The 19,173-nt window shown below is 41.6% G+C and overlaps 1 protein-coding gene across 1 annotated transcript; it reads left to right on the top strand.

Annotated features, from left to right (window-relative positions):
* The first annotated feature begins 13,763 nt into the window (after nt 1-13,763).
* On the top strand, nt 13,764-16,250 carry LOC132513006 (zinc finger X-linked protein ZXDB-like). The gene has a single exon (XM_060137203.1). The coding sequence runs from the start codon at nt 13,764-13,766 to the stop codon at nt 16,248-16,250; it is 2,487 nt and encodes an 828-aa protein (XP_059993186.1).
* The last annotated feature ends 2,923 nt before the right edge of the window (nt 16,251-19,173 follow it).

Genomic DNA, 19,173 nt, shown 5'->3' on the forward strand with positions numbered 1-19,173 from the left:
AGATAACCCCATAAGCTATAAGTATACTTCTCAGCAGAAATCTTGCAAGCCAAGAGTGTGGTGATATATTCAAAGTGCTGAAAGAAAGAAAAAAAAACACTGCCAACCAAGAAACAAAAGCAAAACTAAACATGCCAGATCTAATTAAAATTAAAAACTTTTGTACATCAAAAGAACCCATTGACAAAACAAAAAGAAAACCTACAGACTGGGAGAAAATGTTTGCAAATGATGTGACCAACAAGTGGTTAATATCCAAAATATACAAATAGCTCCTACAACTAAATGTAAAAAACAAAAAACAAAACAAAACAAAAATGATAAAACAATGGGGAAAAGACCTGAGTAGACATTTTTCCAGTAAGTTGTACAGATGGTTAGGAGGCACATGAAAAGATGCTCAGTATCACTAATGATTAGATAAATGCAAATCAAAACAACAAATAAGATATCATCTCACACCTTTCAGAATGGCTATCATCAAAATGTCTACAAATAGCAAATGTTGGAGAGGATGTGGAGAAAAAAACATACTTGCACACTGTTGGTGGTAATGTAAACTGATGCAGACACTATGGAAAACAGTATGGAGGTTCCTCAAAAAGCTAAAAATAGAACTACCATATGATCCAACAATTCCACTGCTGTGTACATACTTTGAAAAAATGAAAACACTACTTTGAAAAGTTACATGACCCCCAGTGTTCATAACAGCACTATTTAAAATAGCCAAGACTGGAAACAGTCCAAGTGCCTATTAACAGACGTTGGGATTAAGAAATGTGGTGTATATATATGTATATATATATATATATATATATAATGTGGTAGATATATTATATATACATATGATGTGGCATATATATATTAAATATATATGTGGGCTTCCACGGTGGCACAGTGGTTGAGAGTCTGCCTGCCGATGCAGGGGACACAGGTTTGTGCTCCGGTCTGGGAAGATCCCACATACCACGGAGCAGCTAGGCCCGTGAGCCATGGCCGCTGAGCCTGTGCATCCAGAGCCTGTGCTCTGCAATGGGAGAGGCCACAGCAGTGAGAGACCCGTGTACCGAAAAAAAAAGTATATAATGTGATATATATATATATATATATATACTACATTTCTTAATCCAAACATCTGTTGATATATACACACACACACATACACACAATGGAATATTATTCAACCATAAAAATAGAATGAAATTCTGTGATTTGCATCAACCTGGATGGAATTAGAGATTACGCTTACTGAAATAAGTCAAAGTAAAGCAAAAACTGTATGTATCACTTACATGTGGAATCTAAAAAATAACACAAGTGAATGTATATGCAAAACAGAAACAGACTCACAGATATAGAAAACAAACTTGTGGTCATCCAAGGGGCGAGTGGAGGTGGGAGGGACAAATCACAAGCACGGGATTACAGATATAAACTAAAATGTATAATATAAAATTGATAAGCAAGAAGGATACACTATATAGCACAAGGAATTATAGCCATTATCTTCTAATTACCTATAACGGAGTATAATCTGCAAAATACTGAATTACTGTACTGTATACCTGAAACTAATATAATATTTAAATCTGCTATACTTCAATTAAAAATAAACGTTGGGCTTCCCTGGTGGTACAGTGATTGAGAGTCCACCTGCCGATGCAGGGGACACGGGTTCGTGCCCCGGTCTGGAAGGTGCCACATGCCGCGGAGCCGCTGGGCCCATGAGCTATGGCTGCTGAGCCTGTGCGTCTGGAGCCTGTGCTCTGCAGTGGGAGAGGCCACAAGAGTGAGAGGCCCGCGTACCACAAAAAAAAATAAATAAAAATAAACGTTAAAACATATTTAAAGACTGACCATATGAAGGCTTCCTGAACATGTGATGGGAGTACATTTGGTTACAGACATTTGGAAACAGTTGGGCAGTTTCTTTTAACGTTAAACATATACTTACCATATTGCTACTCTTAAGATTTTAACTAAGAGACATGAAAGCATAGTTTGACACAAAGGCTTGTACATCAATATTAATAGCAGTTTTATGTGTAATAGTTAAGAACTGAAAACATCCCAAATAGCCATACAAAGAAACACTACACAACAAGAAAATAAACGTTCATTGCTTTAAATAACAGCATGAAAAAAAATCTCAAAATAATTATGCTGAGTTAAAAAAGACAAAACGAGTGTATTGTGTATGATTCTATTTATATAAAGTTCAATAAAATTCAAACTACTTTATAGTGAGAGAAAGCAGATCAGTGGTTGCCTAGGTGTAGGGATGGGGAGGTGTAGAGAGGAAAGCAATAAAAAGGGGTATAAAAAAACTTTTGGAGGTGATCGACATGGTCACTCTTATGATTGTGGTTAGGGCTTCATGAAAATTTACGTATGGATTGTCTTTATTTTATTTATTTATATATGTATTCATTTATTTAATTTTTAAATTTGAAGCATAGTTGATTTACAAAGTTGTGTTAGTTTCAGGTGTATAGAAAAGTGATTCAGTTATATATATATATATGTATATATGTATATATATTATTCAGATTATTTTCCCTTATAGGTTATTACAAAATATTGAGTATAGTTCCCTGTGCTACACAGTAGGATCTTGTTGGTTATTTCATATATAGCAGTGTTACATATAGAATATGTTAATGCCAAACCCCTAATTTGTCCCTCGCCCCTTTCCTCTTTGGTAACCATAAGTTTGTTTTCTGTGTCTGTGGGTCTATTTCTGTTTTGTACATAAGTACATTTGTATCATTTTTTTTGTAGATTCAACATATAAGTGATATCAAATGATATTTGTCTTTGTCTGGCTTACTTCACTCAGTATCATTATCTCTGGGTCATCCATGTTGCTGCAAATGGCATTATTTCGTTCTTTTATATGGCTGAGTAATAGTCCATCATATATATGTACCACATCTTCTTTATCCATTCACCTGTTGATGGACATTTGGGTTGCTTCCATGTCTTGGCTATGGTAAATAATGCTGCAATGAACATTGGGGCACATGATACTTTTCGAATTATGGTTTTCTCTGGATATATGCCCAGGAGTGGGATTGCAGGATCATATGGTAACTCTATTTTTAGAATTTTTAAGGCACTTACATACTGTTCTCCATAGTGGCTGTATCAATTTACATTCCCACCAACAGTGCAGTAAGGTTCCTTTTTCTGAACACCCTCTACAGCATTTATTCTTTGTAGAATTTTTCATGATGGCCATTTTAACTAGTGTGAGGTGATACCTCATTGTAGTTTTGATTTGCATTTATCTAATAATTAGTGATATTGAGTACCTGTTTTTTGTCTCTTGGCCATCTGTATGTCTTCTTTGGAGGAATGCCGATTTAGGTCTTCTGCCCATTTTTTGTTATTATTATTATTTTTTGGTATTGATCTGCATGCGCTGTTTTTATATTTTGGAGATTAATCCCTTGCCAGTCATATCATTTGCAAATATTTTCTCTCATTCTGTAGGTTGTCTTTTCATTTTGTTTATGGTTTCCTTTGCTGTGCAAGAAGCTTTTAAGTTTAATTAGGTCCCATTTGTTTATTTTTATTTCCATTACTCAAGGAGATGGATCCAAAAAGATATCACTGTGATTTATGTCAAAGAGTGTTCTGACTATGTTTTCTTCCAGGAGTTTTATAGTATCTGGTCTTACATTTAGGTCATTAATCCATTTTGACTTCATTTTTGTGTGTGGTGTTAGAAGATGTTCTAATTTCATTCTTTTACTTGTAGCGGTCCAGTTTTCCCAGTACCACTTATTGAAGAGACTGTCTTCTCCACTGTATATCCTTGCCTCCTTTGTCATAGATTAATTGACCACAGGTGTGTGGGTGTATTTCTGGGCTTTCTATCCTGTTACTTTTATCTATATTTCTTGGTTGTAGGTTTTTTCTTTTTATCACTTTAAATATATTGTGCCACCCTCTTCTGGCCTGCAGACTTACTGCTGAAAAATCAGCTGATAACGTTATGGGGATTCCATTGTATATTATTCGTTGCTTTTCCCTTGCTGCTTTTAATATTTTCTCTTTGTCTTTAATTTTTTCAATTTGATTACTTTATGTCTCGGTGTTTTACTCCTTGGGTTAATGCTGCCTGGGACTCTCTGTGCTTCCTGGACTTGGGTGACTATTTCCTTTCCCATGTTATGGAAGTTTTCATCTATGATCATTTCAAATACGTTTTCTCAGGACCTTTCTCTATCTCTTCTCTTCCTGGGACCCCTATAATGCAAATGGTGGAGGATTTGACATTGTTCCAGAGGTCTCTTAAACTGTTCTCATTTCTCATCATCCTTTTCTCATTTATTCTGTGTTGCGGCAGTGATTTCCACCACTCTGTCTTCCAGCTCACTTATCTGTTCTTCTGCCTCGTTTATACTGCTATTGATTCCTTCTGGTGTATTTTTCATTTTACTTATTGTGTTCATCAATTTTGTTTGCTTATTCTTTATATTTTGTAACTCTTTGTTGAAAACTTCTTGTAACTTCTCTCTCTGTGCATCCATTCTTTTCCCAAGTTCTTGGATCATCATTATGATCATTACTCTGGACTGTTTCTCCAGTAGATTGCCTATCTCCATGTCACTTGGCTGTTCTTCTGGGGTTTTATCTTGCTCTTCCATCTTGAACATCTTCATCTGCTGTCTCATTTTGTCTAAATTTCTATTTGTATTTTTATGTAAGTGGAAGATTAGTTATGTTTCTTGACATTGGTGAAGTGGTCCTATATAGGGGATGTCCTATGTGTCCCAGCAGTACACTGCCCCCTTGTCACCCAAGGGCCAGGGACCAGATGGCCTGAGGTTAGGTTCTGACCTGTATTTGTGTCCTTGGATCTTCAGGCTGCTGGAACATAGTTTTCGTGCTTCTGGTGTCTGCCCCTTGGTGGGTGAAGTGTGTCTGGTGGCTTGTGCAGGTTTCTTGGTGGAAGGGTCCAGTGCCTGCACACAGGTGGGTGGAGTTGGTTCTTGGCCTTCTGGTGTGCAGGGTTTTGTTAAGGGGTGTGTCTAAAGGTGGCTGTAGGCTCAGGAAGTCCTTCGGCAGCCTGTCTTCTGATGGGTTGTGTTGTGTTCCTGTCCTGTCAGTTGTTTGGCCTGAGGAGTCCCAGCAGTGGCACTTTCAGGCTATTGGGTGGGGCCAGGTCTAGGTACTAATTACCCAAGCAAGATGTCTGCCTCCAGCAAGAGTTCAAGTAGATGAACACTCCCTAATACTTCCACCACCAGCTTTTACGACCCTAGAGAGAACCACAGCCACCCACTGCCTCCCCAGGAGCCCCTCAAGACCAGTAGGTAGGTCTGGGCCAGGACCCTATGAAGTCACTGCATTTGCCCTGAGTCCCAGTGCACATGAGACCTTGTGTGCACCCTCCAAGAGTGGAGTCTCTGTTTCTCCCATTCCTAAGGAGGTCCTGCAATGAAGCAATACTGGCCTTCAAAGTCAAATGCTCTGGGAGCTCCTCTTCTTGATGCCAGACCCCCAGGCTGGGGAGACTGAGAGAATTTCTGTGATATAATCATTTTCCTATTTGTGGGTCACCTACCTGGGGTGTTTGGTATTTGATTATATTGCGACTGCTCCCCTCCTACCAGTCCATTGGGTATCTTCTTTATGTCTTTTGTTGTAGAAGATAATTTTTGGTAGGTGCCAGTCTTTTTATTGGTGGTTGGTCAGCAGTTAGTTGTGATTTTGGTGTTCTAATGAGACGAGGTGAGCTCAAGGTCCTTTTACTCTGCCATATTTCCTCAAATCCCTTAGAGATTTGAAATAAAGTTAAAAATTAAAAAAATAAAGTTAAAAGTAAACTTTAAGGAATGTAAAAACATGTTTGGAGTCAAAGAACCTTCAAATAATTTAAGGCCTGCAAAGCACTTGTCAACTTATTAGCCAATTAGCTTTCCTCTAAAGTGAATAAAAAATCAAAATAGTCAAGATTTTTTCTATTTATATTAATGTGATGTTGTTATTTTGCATTCTCAGTCATATTTTACAAATATAAATAAATAAATACACTATAAATACACTTTTTTTCTTCAGTATTAGCAATGTGCATCTCAAGTACGGTCCTGATTTTCAGTTTGATGGTCCAGGAGCCTGTCCGATTCTGATGTGAACCACTTGTAGGCACAATTATGGGTCAGAAATCTGATATTTAAGGAACACTCTGGACTAGGAACCTGCTTTTGGGAAAATGTAAAAGCGATGAGCAGTTATTGCAAATATCACTTGATAAGTCAACTACTCAAACACACTAACTGGGTTCTGTTACCAGAAAATTTCAACCAATTTCTGTCCTCAGCTCTTTTTCCCAATACCTCTTCAACCCTTGAGACCCCACTCTAAGGTTGCATACCAGCCCAGAGTAGACTTGGGGAAGTGCTTCTTTCTTGGAAAGGTAAGTCATGTGCAAAAGTTGCTGAGACAAAATGCAGCCAGTGGTTGGGAACAATCCTCAGCCTGGGCATGGAGAGCCTGGGAGATGCTAGGAGGAAGAAAACATTTATTTTAGCATTTTTTAGCAATAAAGTATTTTTTATTTAAGGTATGTATATTTTTGAAGGCATAATGCTATTGCACACGTAATAGACTACAGTATAGCGTAAACATAACTTTTATAAGCACTGGGAAACCAACAAATTCGTGTGACTCACTTTATTAATATTTGCTTTATTGTGGTAGTCTGGAACAGAACCTGCAATAACTCCAAGGTACACCTGTATATGGTAAGTACAGGTTTGCTCCCTGTTGTGTCAAAGATGGTCAGTGGCAGCTCTAGTCTCAGTAAAATTGTCATACATTACTCTGGAGATTCACTATATGAGTCCACTGGGCCTTGAAGCAAGCATGTTATGTCTGCATGTGCGGGATAAATGATATGAAAACCAGTGACCCTCCTGCTGAGCAGGCTACAAGGAAAAGATTTCTTTTGACCAAAGTAGCAATCTGGCTTGTGAACCTCTTTTCACTCTAGGCCCTGCCCTCTGTGCTGAGCCTGAGTCCAAACTTTACCTCACAGAGAACTCAAATCCAAAGCCCAGACCCATGTGAGGCTGTCTAACTGTGGTGTGGGGCCCTGGGGAGCAAACTCCTAAAAGAGGGATGAGGGAGGTGAGGACAACAGTGAAATGAACAGAAGTTGAAAATAAATGTGGATAGATGGCGATATCATTTTTTTTTCTTCCCATCGTCACCAGTTCACGAGTGAAATATAGCATGTATCGTTCTGAGAAGCTAAACCATCGTCAGGATATGAAGAGGGTTAAACTTCCAACAGATAAGGAAGACAGAGGGTCAGGTCCTCAATGTTCCCTGCTGAGCAGATAACTAGGACAGTCCCTCTCAGCGATGTCCTCTGTTGGCAGACAGTGAAAATTTTTCCAGAGGAGCACTCAGGCCATCAGTCCCTGGTTCATTTTCTGGTCCCAGAGAGATCCTCTCTAGGGAGAGGATTGCCCCCATGAGTACTTTTCTTGAGATTAAATTCCTCTGAGCCAGTCAGAATGCGCCAAGCTTGCAGATGGCAGAGAATCGGGACCTGGGTGAAGTCTTGGAGTGGCCATGCAATCCCTGAGTGTGGTTTGGGGTGTTTGTAGTAAGAAGAAAGGGAGAGTGAATAAAAACTCTCTCACCCATACAATTCTTGAGGGGAAACTGGAGCTTAATGTAAGGAAGCCTGGGCATCCTCAGAAACTGTATTATATTCTGAGAACAGATGCAGGGCATGGGGAAGGTTTCTGTGGTTAAGCAGTTGTCAAGTTCGCCCAAAGCAGAGCTGGCCCCCAGGAGTAAAGACAGGGTGTACCCTGGCACCGTCCTCTCTTCTCTCAGTTGAACCAGGGAGAAACAACTACGTGAATTTTCAGGAACTACTAAAACTCAGCTCTTGCTCTGCATCCTCAGCCAGAGCACAGCAGGTTGAAGCGAGGGACAAAGCGAATAAGAATGTATCCTTGAGCGGTTACACAGCAGAGGGACTCTTACTCTTTTGCTGGGGTTCAGGAGTGGGGTCATTCTGGTTGTCAGTGGGAAGATGTGAGCCTTGATGGGTCCCTCCCAGCCTATGCCTCGTGGGGAGCTCCCAAGTTCAACTTCCTCCTGCAGGGAGAGACACAGCAGCTGCAGCTACACAGCCCACCTTCAGAAACGACAGACTAGAGGTGTGTTATCTCCACAAAACCTGGTTCTCAGTGATTTCTACGAAGTGAGACTGCCTGCTTGGATGCCTGGTGGTGACAGCTTCCCAAGTGGCAGGCCTAGAGAGCTGCTCCTCTTGTTAGTGAGCAGGTTTCAGATTTCACATTTGTGTCTCATCATTGTCAGGGTGGCAGTTAAGAGAGCCCGGGCAGCAGGTCCAACCAGCATTTAAAGGATAAACTTGCTGTTCATATTCAGGTCCTCCTGTTCAAGATCTCAGGGTGCCGGGGATAGGAGGCCAGCCCAGTCCTGCGTGAGAACAGAAGGCTGTGGGTTAATTTGTCTTGTGTGGCTTCTGAACAGAAGTGAATATGCTTTATACATTGGAAGTACTAGGAAGAGAGTACAAGATTCCAAGGATGAGCAACTATTATTAGAAAAAATAATAATTATTAAAAAAAGTATTTTTCCTCTGGATTTAGTGGTATCTTATTCTATCTATTGAATATGGACACACTGAAGGAAAAAGTTTTAAAAAAATTAAATTGTCTCTCCTTCCCAGTATAAGATGCCAGTCCAACCACTGAAGAATAGATCATTTGTCACTTAGGAATGGCAAAATTATGTGCCATTTTCCCCCATCAATTTTTGTCCATTTTGGAGTCTAAAGGCCATCGAGAAAAGTGCAATTAAAGCACTCAAATTGCCACCACTGGTAAACACGTACACTTTGTAAGACTAACACAGGAATCTTTTGCCCTGCTCCTCCATGGACAGGGCTCTGATAAGCATGGCTTTAAATGGAATCCAAGCATATTCATCTTGGTAGGTACAGCTACCAAGAGAGTAGAGCAACATTTCAGGTATAAACTAGTCTATTCCTGAGGAGATCATGTGATATTCACACTCATGGTGGAAGATTCCTGAGGAGAACATGTGATATGCACACTCATGGTGAAAGAGGCAATCTCACCACACACCAAGGCTCTCCTTGCAGGTAGAGCAGACAAGCCCTGGGTAGGACCAGAATGCGGAGTTCACAGGCTCTCTGCCCTACTCCCATGACACCCTTTTGTGCCAGAGCCTGGGTTTTGCAGCAAAACTCATTTCAGGCCAGGGAACCGTGGGTCCAACAAGAATTGTAAGCAGTCTATTAAAACTCTGGAAGTGGCCAGTCCTGCTGCTTTAATCATTAATTCACCAGAGAAACAATATGATGATAGATAGGGTACCTACCATTCATGCAAGGTAACAATAGAAGGGACCCTCCTAAACTGATAAAGGATATGAAGCCAGTTGTTAATGTTCTCCCTGTTCTAAATTCACCCTTTAATATATTCTCTCTGATAATGGATGAATTACCTTAAGCATCTCTCCTTCAAAGTGATCAAAATGTTACTGAAGGAGAAAGTGGCTCTCCTGTGACTTCTGGCTGTCAGAAGTGTGGGTGTAAGGATATCCTAGGTGCTCGGCCCCAAGCATGTACCCAGAACAACTGTCCTATCGAGTGTAGCCTGGTCATTGGCTTTCTGTGGCCCTCTTCATAGGGACATTCTGTGCTCCAAGCCAGCCACCTACCCGCTGATTTCCTCTAATTGATTGCTCTCCCGACCCACCCCACCTCACCACTAACGTTACCTCCTGTACTTCTCCCAAGGCTGCAGCCCTTACAACACCAAGGCCCTCCGGATCCTATGTATAGGACATTGTTAGCCCCAGGCCTCCAACCCCACCAGGACCCTTGCTCCTACTACACGTCTACATGCTGGCCACCAGCAGTGGCTTGTCCACACTGATGTGCTCCAGAGGGTACCTTCCTGCTTACCTTGCAACTGTAGACCAGCTGTGGTTTTGCAGACCTGCTCTGGCGCTGGCAAACCAGAAAACTTCTCTGCCATCCAGTAGGTTCTCCTACACCTTCTCCAATGAGGTGTGACCTCCAGTCTTGGGGAGGGACCTGCATTCCAAGTTTGTCTTTCCTTGGGTATGCTCCCTCAGGCCCAGGATACCATATAGAGTTTTCCTATATCTTATATATTCTACATTTGTCATAGTTTAATAATTCTTTATGTTAAACATTATGCTTCACTTTATGTTAAAATTCCCCTGTCCACTGTGTACTTTCCATATCCTGATTGGATCCAGATTGCTACAGAACACAACACCTACAGCAAATATCATTCCTGGAATTACTGAAAGCCTTCTTTTGAGAGCTGCATCAAGTAAGAATGTCCACTAACACCCAGAAAGAGTAGTAAGGGGAAAAAGAAGGAATAAAATGCTCGGAAAGGAAGAAGTAAGACTGGCATTGTTTGCAGATGACATGATTGTGTACACTATATTCTACAGGTATTTTCAAATTGGTAGAATCAATAAAAGAGTTTAGATAGCTGTTTGTAGGATAAAATATCAATATACAGAAGCCAATTGTATTCTATTTACCAGCAACAAATTTACAAAATGAACATTTCAAAGGCAGTATTTGCAAAATATGAAGTACCTAGGATAAAATGTCCTCTTATAGGAAAAATATGAAGTATTATTGGGACACATTAAGGAAGTTCTTATTAAAAGGAGAGATAGACCATATCTATTCAATAACATTCCATATTATTGACAAGGAGTCAAATCTAAAAGTTCAACGCAATCTTAATTAGAACCTCAAACAAGATTTTGGTTGAAACTTTTCTGATGAATTGATAATATAAGTGGAGTTGAGACAGGCCAAAAATAACCTAGACATTCTTGAAGAACAAGGCAGAATTGAGTGGCCTTATCCAAAGATCAGAATTGTTTATAGATCTGTAGTAATTAATATTGATATGTGGTATTTAAAATGGACAGATAAATAGAGCCATGGTACTTAATAGAGAGTAAACAAACTAGCCCATACATAGGTAGATGCGTGATTTATGACACATGTGGCACTGCAAATCAAGAGTAAAAGGGCAGACTTTTCAATAAGTGGTTCACTGAGACAATCAGATATCCACATGAAGAAAAAAAATGAAACCCTACTGAACACTATACACAAACATCACTTGTAGGTGGATTATGACCTAACTGTGAAAGGCAAAACCACAAATATTTCAGAAGGAAATATAGAGAATATTTTCATTGCCCCAGGGCAGGGACAGATTTCTTGAAACAGAAAAGCACTAACCACAAGGAAAAGAATGATAAATTTGACTATGTTATAATTAAGTATGTTATAACTAAGATTTGTTCACAAAGCACGGCATAAAGCAAGAGAAAATACAAACAACAAAGCAAAGGACTATTTTGGCCACACATATAACCACCAATGGACTGGTATTTAAAACACATAAAAAACTCATTGGATCAGTAAAGACAAGATGGAAAATAGAATAGAAAAATGGTGAAAGAGTTGAACATGAACAGGCTTTTCACAGAAGAGAAAATCCAAGAGGTTCATAAACATGAGAATGTGCCCAAACTTAGTAGTGGTAAAAAACAGTAAATTAAATTCTGGCAATACTTGGTGTAGATGAAGATGTGCAGGAGCAGGAACTCTCTGTGTTACTGGTGGGATTGTAAATTGGTACAACCACTATAGAAAACAATTTGGCATCGTGTAGAAAAGCTGAAGATACGCATACTCTGTGGGCCAGTGATTCTGTTCTTGCATGTATACCCAAGAGACTTTTAAACATGAGTCCCATGAAAAATGTCCAAGAATGTTCATTGTACCATTGTTCATAATAAAAAGCTAAAAACAACCCTGGATGAACCCAGTGTTCATCCAGTGTAGAATGAAATAATCATATCATAATCACTTTGCTAAAATCATGCACTGGAATGCTAGTCAACAATGGAGACAAAAGATCTACAGCTACTAGGAACAACATGATGAGTCTCTCAAATAAATATGATACACAGTGAAAGAGGCAGGCCATAAAAGGGAGCATGCAGCATGGTTCTGTTGATATAACTTCATATAAACTGTATTGTTTAGGGATGCATACAAAAGTTGTAAAGTCATATTAAAAAAAAAGCACTGAAATGATTATCACAAAGTCAAGATAACGACTATATCTATAGGGGAGGGTATGGTTTGTGATTGAGAGGAATACGGTGGATGTATTCTGGAAGGCTGGCAATGGTCTATTTCTTGACCTTCGTCCTGGTTACACGGGTGTTTGCTTTTATAAATTATCTAAACCTGGCAGATATATTTTATGCATTCCTCTATACCTCAGATTTGAAAAAAATGTTTCCTCCAAAAAATGTAATAGAAAGAAAAATATGTGATGTAGAAATTTTGATGAGGCTTGAATTGTTATGGATGAAAAACTTGATCTTTTAATCAAGAGATCAGCAAGTGTCCATTATCATTAAAAGAGGGGAAAGAAGGGATTACTTAAACTATAGGTATCCCATAATCTAGTCATCACTCTAAACCTTTCTCTTGCCAGATTAATTCACCCTGTATTTATATCAATTCCCAACTCACTGATGACAGACAAATTGAAGGATCATCATCAACATTAATAAGATCATTAGGCATCATAGGCCAAATACATTACAGTGAGACTAGGCCACCACACTTAAATGCAAGCAGGCACATTGGGGCTATTGGGCATGCAAAAGGCATCTGTGCCTTGTTCTCAGGAGAGTCCACTGCAGTAACTTAGGGTTTAACCTTATCACATTTAACTAGTACTCTTGTCCAGAGACCTCCGTGTGCTGGAGAATCTAGAGTAAGCTGAAGAATGTCCTCATCATGCTGTGAGATTGGACATAAAATTTACCATGGTGCAACCAATGGTGGAAGAGCAGAGTTGGTTTAGGTTGTGTACCTTATAGGGAGAACCCAGGAGTGGGTTGGGTTCTCCAGATTTCAATATAAATTGTTTCATCCTCCAGGCTTTGCATTTCTAGGCTGAACAGTGCTAATCTGCTTCGGCCCCACCTCTTACTCAATCTAGTCTCTGCACCAGCAGGACAAAAAATTTAACTATGCGACAAATTTTCCTAAAGACATTGCTCAAGACAGTTCTGGATATGGAAGCTTTCCAGGAAATTTTTTTAAAAGACAACCTTTTCAGTAGGAATTGGTGGCACTATGGTTGTTTAATCTTGACACATAGCGTATTCTCTCAGGAATTTTCTGTCATCCATTAATCCAGCCATCCATCCAGTAAACAATGTTTAATACAGGATAAGTGCTAACCACCATGTTTAGCACTGGGAGGGGCTGGGGGTGTGTTTATTTTGGTACATAAATCGGTAGTGAGGTACCGATTTATGTTGCATTTAGCAGATAGATAGCTAAGGTATTCATTCCAGCACCATTTCCCCTGTATCTGGGAAAACCTCCTTGATTTCCTACTAATATTAACTGTGGAACTTATTTATGTATACAAGGCTCTGCCCCTGGGCTTTCTATTCTGTTCTAGAGACCCAGTACCAGAATATTTAAATCACGGTGGCGTTAAACACGCTTTTATATCTGATAGGGCCAGTTTCTGCGCATTGCACATTTTTTTTTTTTTCCTTTCAGGAACGTGTTCGGGCCCGCGGCAGGGGGCGGGGTCGCACCTCCTCCGCGATTCTGGTTCCAGCGGAGCCTCATGGACGCGGAGATGGAAATCCCGAGGCTGCTCCCGGCTCGCGGGTCGCGACAGGGCGGCGGCGCTGGCAGCCCCGGGGGCGGCGGCCGGATCCACGGAGGTCCTGACCCGCGGGCCGGCCAGGCCCCCGCGCGCCGCCTCCTGCTGCTCCGGGGCCCCCAAGATGGCGGGCCGGGGCGGCAGCGTGAGGTGGCCCGCGCGGCCTCCCCGGGCCCGGGCCCTAGCCCGTTGGTGCCGACGCCCGATCACGCTGGCGGCGGCGGCGGCGGCGGCGGCGGCGGCGGCGGCGGCGGCGGCGGCGGCGGCGGCGGCGGCGACGATGGCGATGACTTCTTCTTCGTGCTGCTGGACCCGGTGGGTGGAGACGTAGATTCCACGGGCGCCAGCCAGGCCGCAGGGCCCCTATGGAGGGAGGAGGCCGGGCTGGGCCCACGGTTCCATGGGCACGAAAGCGGCGCGAACCCCGAGGGCCGCCCTGCGCTGGGCCCCAGCTCCCTGTCCGCTATCCGCGCCCCAGTCCCGGCCCTGGCCCCGATTCCCGCCCCAGTCCTGGGCCCCGCCGCGGCCTTCGCGGGCACCGTCACCATTCACAAACAAAACCTGCTGTTGCGCTTCGAGAACGGCTTCCTCACCCTGGCCACGCCCCCGCCGCCAGCCTGGGCGCCTGGGGTCGCCCCTGCCCCGCAGCCCGGGGGTCTGATCGCCCCGCAAGCGGGGATCCCGCACGCCGCGCAGCCTGGGGACTGTCCCGAGCTGCTGCCCGACCTCCTGCTGGCCGAGCGGGCCGAACCCGCGCCCGCCCCAGCGCCCGAGGAGGAGGCGGAGGGCCCGGTTGCTGCTGAGAGTCCCCGCGGGCCGCTAGGCCCGGGCCAGGGCGTGGTGCTGTACCTGTGTCCTGAGGCGCAGTGCGGACAAACCTTTGCCAAGAAGCACCAACTGAAGGTGCACCTGCTGACGCACAGCAGCAGCCAGGGCCAGCGGCCCTTCAAGTGCCCCCTGGGCGGTTGCGGCTGGACCTTCACCACCTCGTACAAGCTCAAGAGGCATCTGCAGTCACACGACAAACTGAGGCCGTTTGGCTGCCCGGCAGAGGGCTGTGGCAAGAGCTTCACCACGGTGTATAACCTCAAAGCACACATGAAGGGCCATGAGCAGGAGAACTCATTCAAATGCGAGGTGTGTGAGGAGACCTTCCCCACGCAGGCCAAACTCAGCGCCCACCAGCGCAGCCACTTCGAGCCTGAGAGACCCTACCAGTGCGCATTTTCGGGCTGCAAGAAGACGTTTATCACAGTGAGTGCCCTGTTTTCCCATAACCGCGCCCACTTCAGGGAACAGGAACTCTTTTCCTGCTCCTTTCCTGGCTGCAGCAAACAGTACGACAAGGCTTGTAGGTTGAAAATTCACCTTCGGAGCCACACTGGTGAGAGACCTTTCCTTTGTGACTTTGAGGGCTGTGGCTGGAACTTCACCAGCATGTCCAAACTCCTTAGGCACAAAAGGAAGCACGACGATGACCGGAGGTTCATGTGTCCTGTAGAAGGCTGTGGGAAATCTTTCACGAGGGCCGAACATCTGAAAGGCCACAGCATAACCCACCTGGGCACAAAGCCTTTTGTGTGCCCCGTGGAAGGCTGCTGTGCCAGGTTCTCTGCTCGCAGTAGTCTCTACATTCACTCCAAAAAACACTTGCAGGATGTGGACACTGGGAAAAGCCGATGCCCAGTCTCCACTTGTAATAAACTCTTCACATCCAAGCACAGCATGAAGACCCACATGGCCAAAAGGCACAACCTGCGCCAGGATCTCTTAGCTCAGCTAGGAGCTGCAAATTCTCTTACGCCCAGCAGTGAACTTACCAGCCAAGGGCAGAATGACCTCGGTGATGCAGAGCTTGTGTCTCTCTTCTCTGATGTGCCCAGTAATAGTTCTGCTGCAGTATTGGACACCGCATTGGTGAACTCTGGGATCTTGACTATTGATGTGGCTTCTGTGAACTCAACTCTGGCAGGGAACCTCCCTGTTAATAATAATAATTCCTTAGGGCAGGCGGTGGACCCTCAGGCCTTGATGGCCACCAGTGACCTTCCTCAAAGTCTGGATACCTCACTCTTCTTTGGAACGACAGCCGCTGGTTTTCAGCAGAGTCCCTTAGATACGGATGATGTCTCAAGTCTAAGTGTGGGGCCTTCAGGATCTCTGAGCTCTTTGACTATGAAAACCTCGAGTCAAGAGCCCCAAGCTTTGACCCCCAGCAGTAAGCTAACAGTAGACACAGATGCTCTGACTCCTTCGAGCACCCTTTGTGAAAACAGTGTCTCAGAACTACTGCCGCCAACCAAAACGGAATGGAATGTACATCCTGATTCTGACTTCTTTGGACAGGAGGAAGAAACCCAGTTTGCATTCTCCAATCCAGCAGGAAACCATGGGTCTCAGAAAGAAACAGATCTTATCACAGTGACTGGCAGCTCATTTTTGGTATGAACTAAACTCTATCCATTCCTTGCCACATGGCTTACTTTTATTGATGACACTCAATTTTAAGAGTATTCTGGACTAAATGTTTAAATGCAGTCATTTCTTATAGGTTTGAAAAAGAACAGAGCCCTGGGCTACAAGTTTGGAGGTTTAAATTCTGATCTTGAGTCTGGAACTGACAGATTGTGTGACCCTGAACAAGTCACTTATCCTATCTGAGCCTTATTTATAAAATGAGTGGTTTGAATAGATTGTTTCTAAGGTCATTCCAGCTCTATTTTCATCATTTTGTGCTCTTCCTTGAAAATTTTAAGACCTTTTAAAATGATTAACAATTGCATGTGCTCCTAATGTAATGAAAAATGCATTGAGAGTTAATGATATGAGAAGATGTAACTGGTGTTTAACTTTAAAAATTTAATGAAAATTTTACACAGTGCTAAAATATTTCTAAAATCTTGTGGTGAGCTTAAAAAAGAAGAAAGCTGAAAATCTGGGTTGGTTCTTTTTACCTGTTTATCTTTGTAGCCTCTTTTTTTTTTTTTTTGATGGAAGGCTGTGTTGGGGAAAGTCCCAGTAATTTGATGAGACTCAGGCTCAGAAATACTGACTTTGTGGTGTTGAATAAGTGGCCTTATTAAGTCATTTCCTCTCACTAACCCTCAGTTCCCTAGGTGTAAAGCTGTTATTTTAATTTACACATACCTGATGCATTGTAGACTTCTTGTATCCTAGTAGTTAGGTATGGAGAGAAAAATGTTTTGTACTTTGGCTGTTTTAGTGAATTTTTACACCTTTCCTGTCCCTCTTATTCCCTTCCTCAAAGAAATTAGCATAATTTAACACCATGCTCATGTGCAGGCACTAATGCTTTATGCAGGTTAAGAAACAGAAAAGGGAATCTCTTCCACAGATTAAGGATTTTTCTCCACACTATTCTGTGACTTTGCCAACTTTGCCAGTGTCTTTACTCTTGCATTCAAAGCCATCCTATAGAGTGACCGGAGAGCCTGTGGTTCCAAGGAAATCTGGGAATAGGCCAGAGTAAGGTTTTTCTCCCCTCTGTGCCCTGGAGAGCTTATTGTTTGCCTTCTCCCAGAGTTGGAATGAGAGTTTTACTTTGCATTTTGAGTAAATATTGTCTGTCTTACTTGAGTATAGCATTTTACAGTTTATGTAGCACTTTCACAACTGTTATATTTGATCTTCACAATATTTTAAGATAGTTATGGCAAAATTTCAACTATAAGACATATTAAAATTTACCTAACTCTTGCTTAGGAACTCTTGTGTGTGTGTGTGTGTATGCACATCAACTTTCATTCTACTCTTCTGAGTTTCATGATGACTTTTGTTTATAACCACTTGTTCTATTCCACATTAACATATGTCTCTTACCTTCTGCCAGCTCTGCTCCCTCTCCAACCTATTCTCTAGCGTGTCCATTCCATTCCTTGCCATGATCTCTCTTTTTTTTTTAATTAGGTAAGCCTTTTTCATGGTCACCATCTCTCAGCCATTCAGGACATGGCCCATTTTTCAGTCCCAATATTTACTGCAAGTCTGAGTGTGCATTAAGAAATTATTTTCTGGATTTAGAGGTCAGTGTGTTTATATATGAATCAAATAATAATGGAAATGTTTTATATAAGGTTTTATGAGACATGTAGTTCTTCTATTCTTCTAAAATTTTTAACATAGTTCGGCTGGCAAACACTATTAGTTGCTGTGAAATATTCTAATCCAGTACTGTTTGTATGTACATTTGTCGATAACAATCATAGCACTTTGGCAGTGCACTTTATAATTTGCCATTTTGAAATGCATCTGTACTGTCTAATTTTTAAATTGGTTGTACTCATTCAGTGAAAAAGCAAAAAGTATACATAAATTTGAAATCCAAAGAAATGGTCAGAGTGTGATTTTTTGTAACCATTTAACAGTTCTCCCTCAGCATTTTGGAAGGATTTTTAAGCCCATTTTAGAAATGTGTTGTCATTAGTTAAGTCCTCTTAAATAAGTTATTCTTCTTTTCCTACAGATAGGAATGCAGAAATCCCAGGTGAACATGCAGGTCTTAAGCATCTGTTAATATATATAACCATAAAAATATTTAAAAATCCTGTCATTTTGTTTCTTCAATCCCTCATTAAAAACAATCATAAAATATGCTTTTGTTCTATTCTGTGGAATTGTCAAAGGAAAGATTTTACTTTTCTTGAAGATAAAAATCTTGTAATTATTTATGGGCCCACATGGTTTCTTTCAGTCAATTTGTTCAAAAAATTTCCCATTCAATACCATTTTTCCAAAATGATGGTGAAAATAGCATGAAATTACAGTCAAAAGTATCAGTACAAACATAATGGTTACATTTTTGTTAGTGTTGGCGTAAATTTGCCATTTAAAAAAATGGGGTATGGTTTAATGTTATCTCACTTGCTTTTTGTGCTTCTTCAGTCCTTGGTTTATTAAAATTTTGCCAATTGAAAACACAGTAACAAAATACTTTGCAGGAAGGTTTGCATCCAGGGGACTCTTGAACATATTCATCATGAGTTAAAATACCTTTATTTTGACATTTTTACCCTGGTCTCATTATAGTATTACATAATTGAAAGGCTTGAGTAGTAGAAGTGAAACTTGATAGAATATGAGGGTCATTTTTCTCTGGATTAAATACTTCATATTCCCATCCAGCAAAAATGAGAGAAGGGTATTTATGACTATTCCTTGATTCCAGATAAAGCATTGATTAATTGCCTGTTTGGGAATATCCATAATCCCTTAGTAATTACTGATATCAAACAGATCCATTTGATGATTCGGTAATAATAAAACCTAATTTAGATGCAGCTCATTCAAAATATTGATAATAGTGATAATTGAAATATAAGGCTGAGCTGAAATTTATGTAATTTATGTTTTT

This window comes from Lagenorhynchus albirostris, chromosome X (genome assembly GCF_949774975.1).
Source record: "Lagenorhynchus albirostris chromosome X, mLagAlb1.1, whole genome shotgun sequence".
NCBI lineage: Eukaryota > Metazoa > Chordata > Mammalia > Artiodactyla > Delphinidae > Lagenorhynchus > Lagenorhynchus albirostris.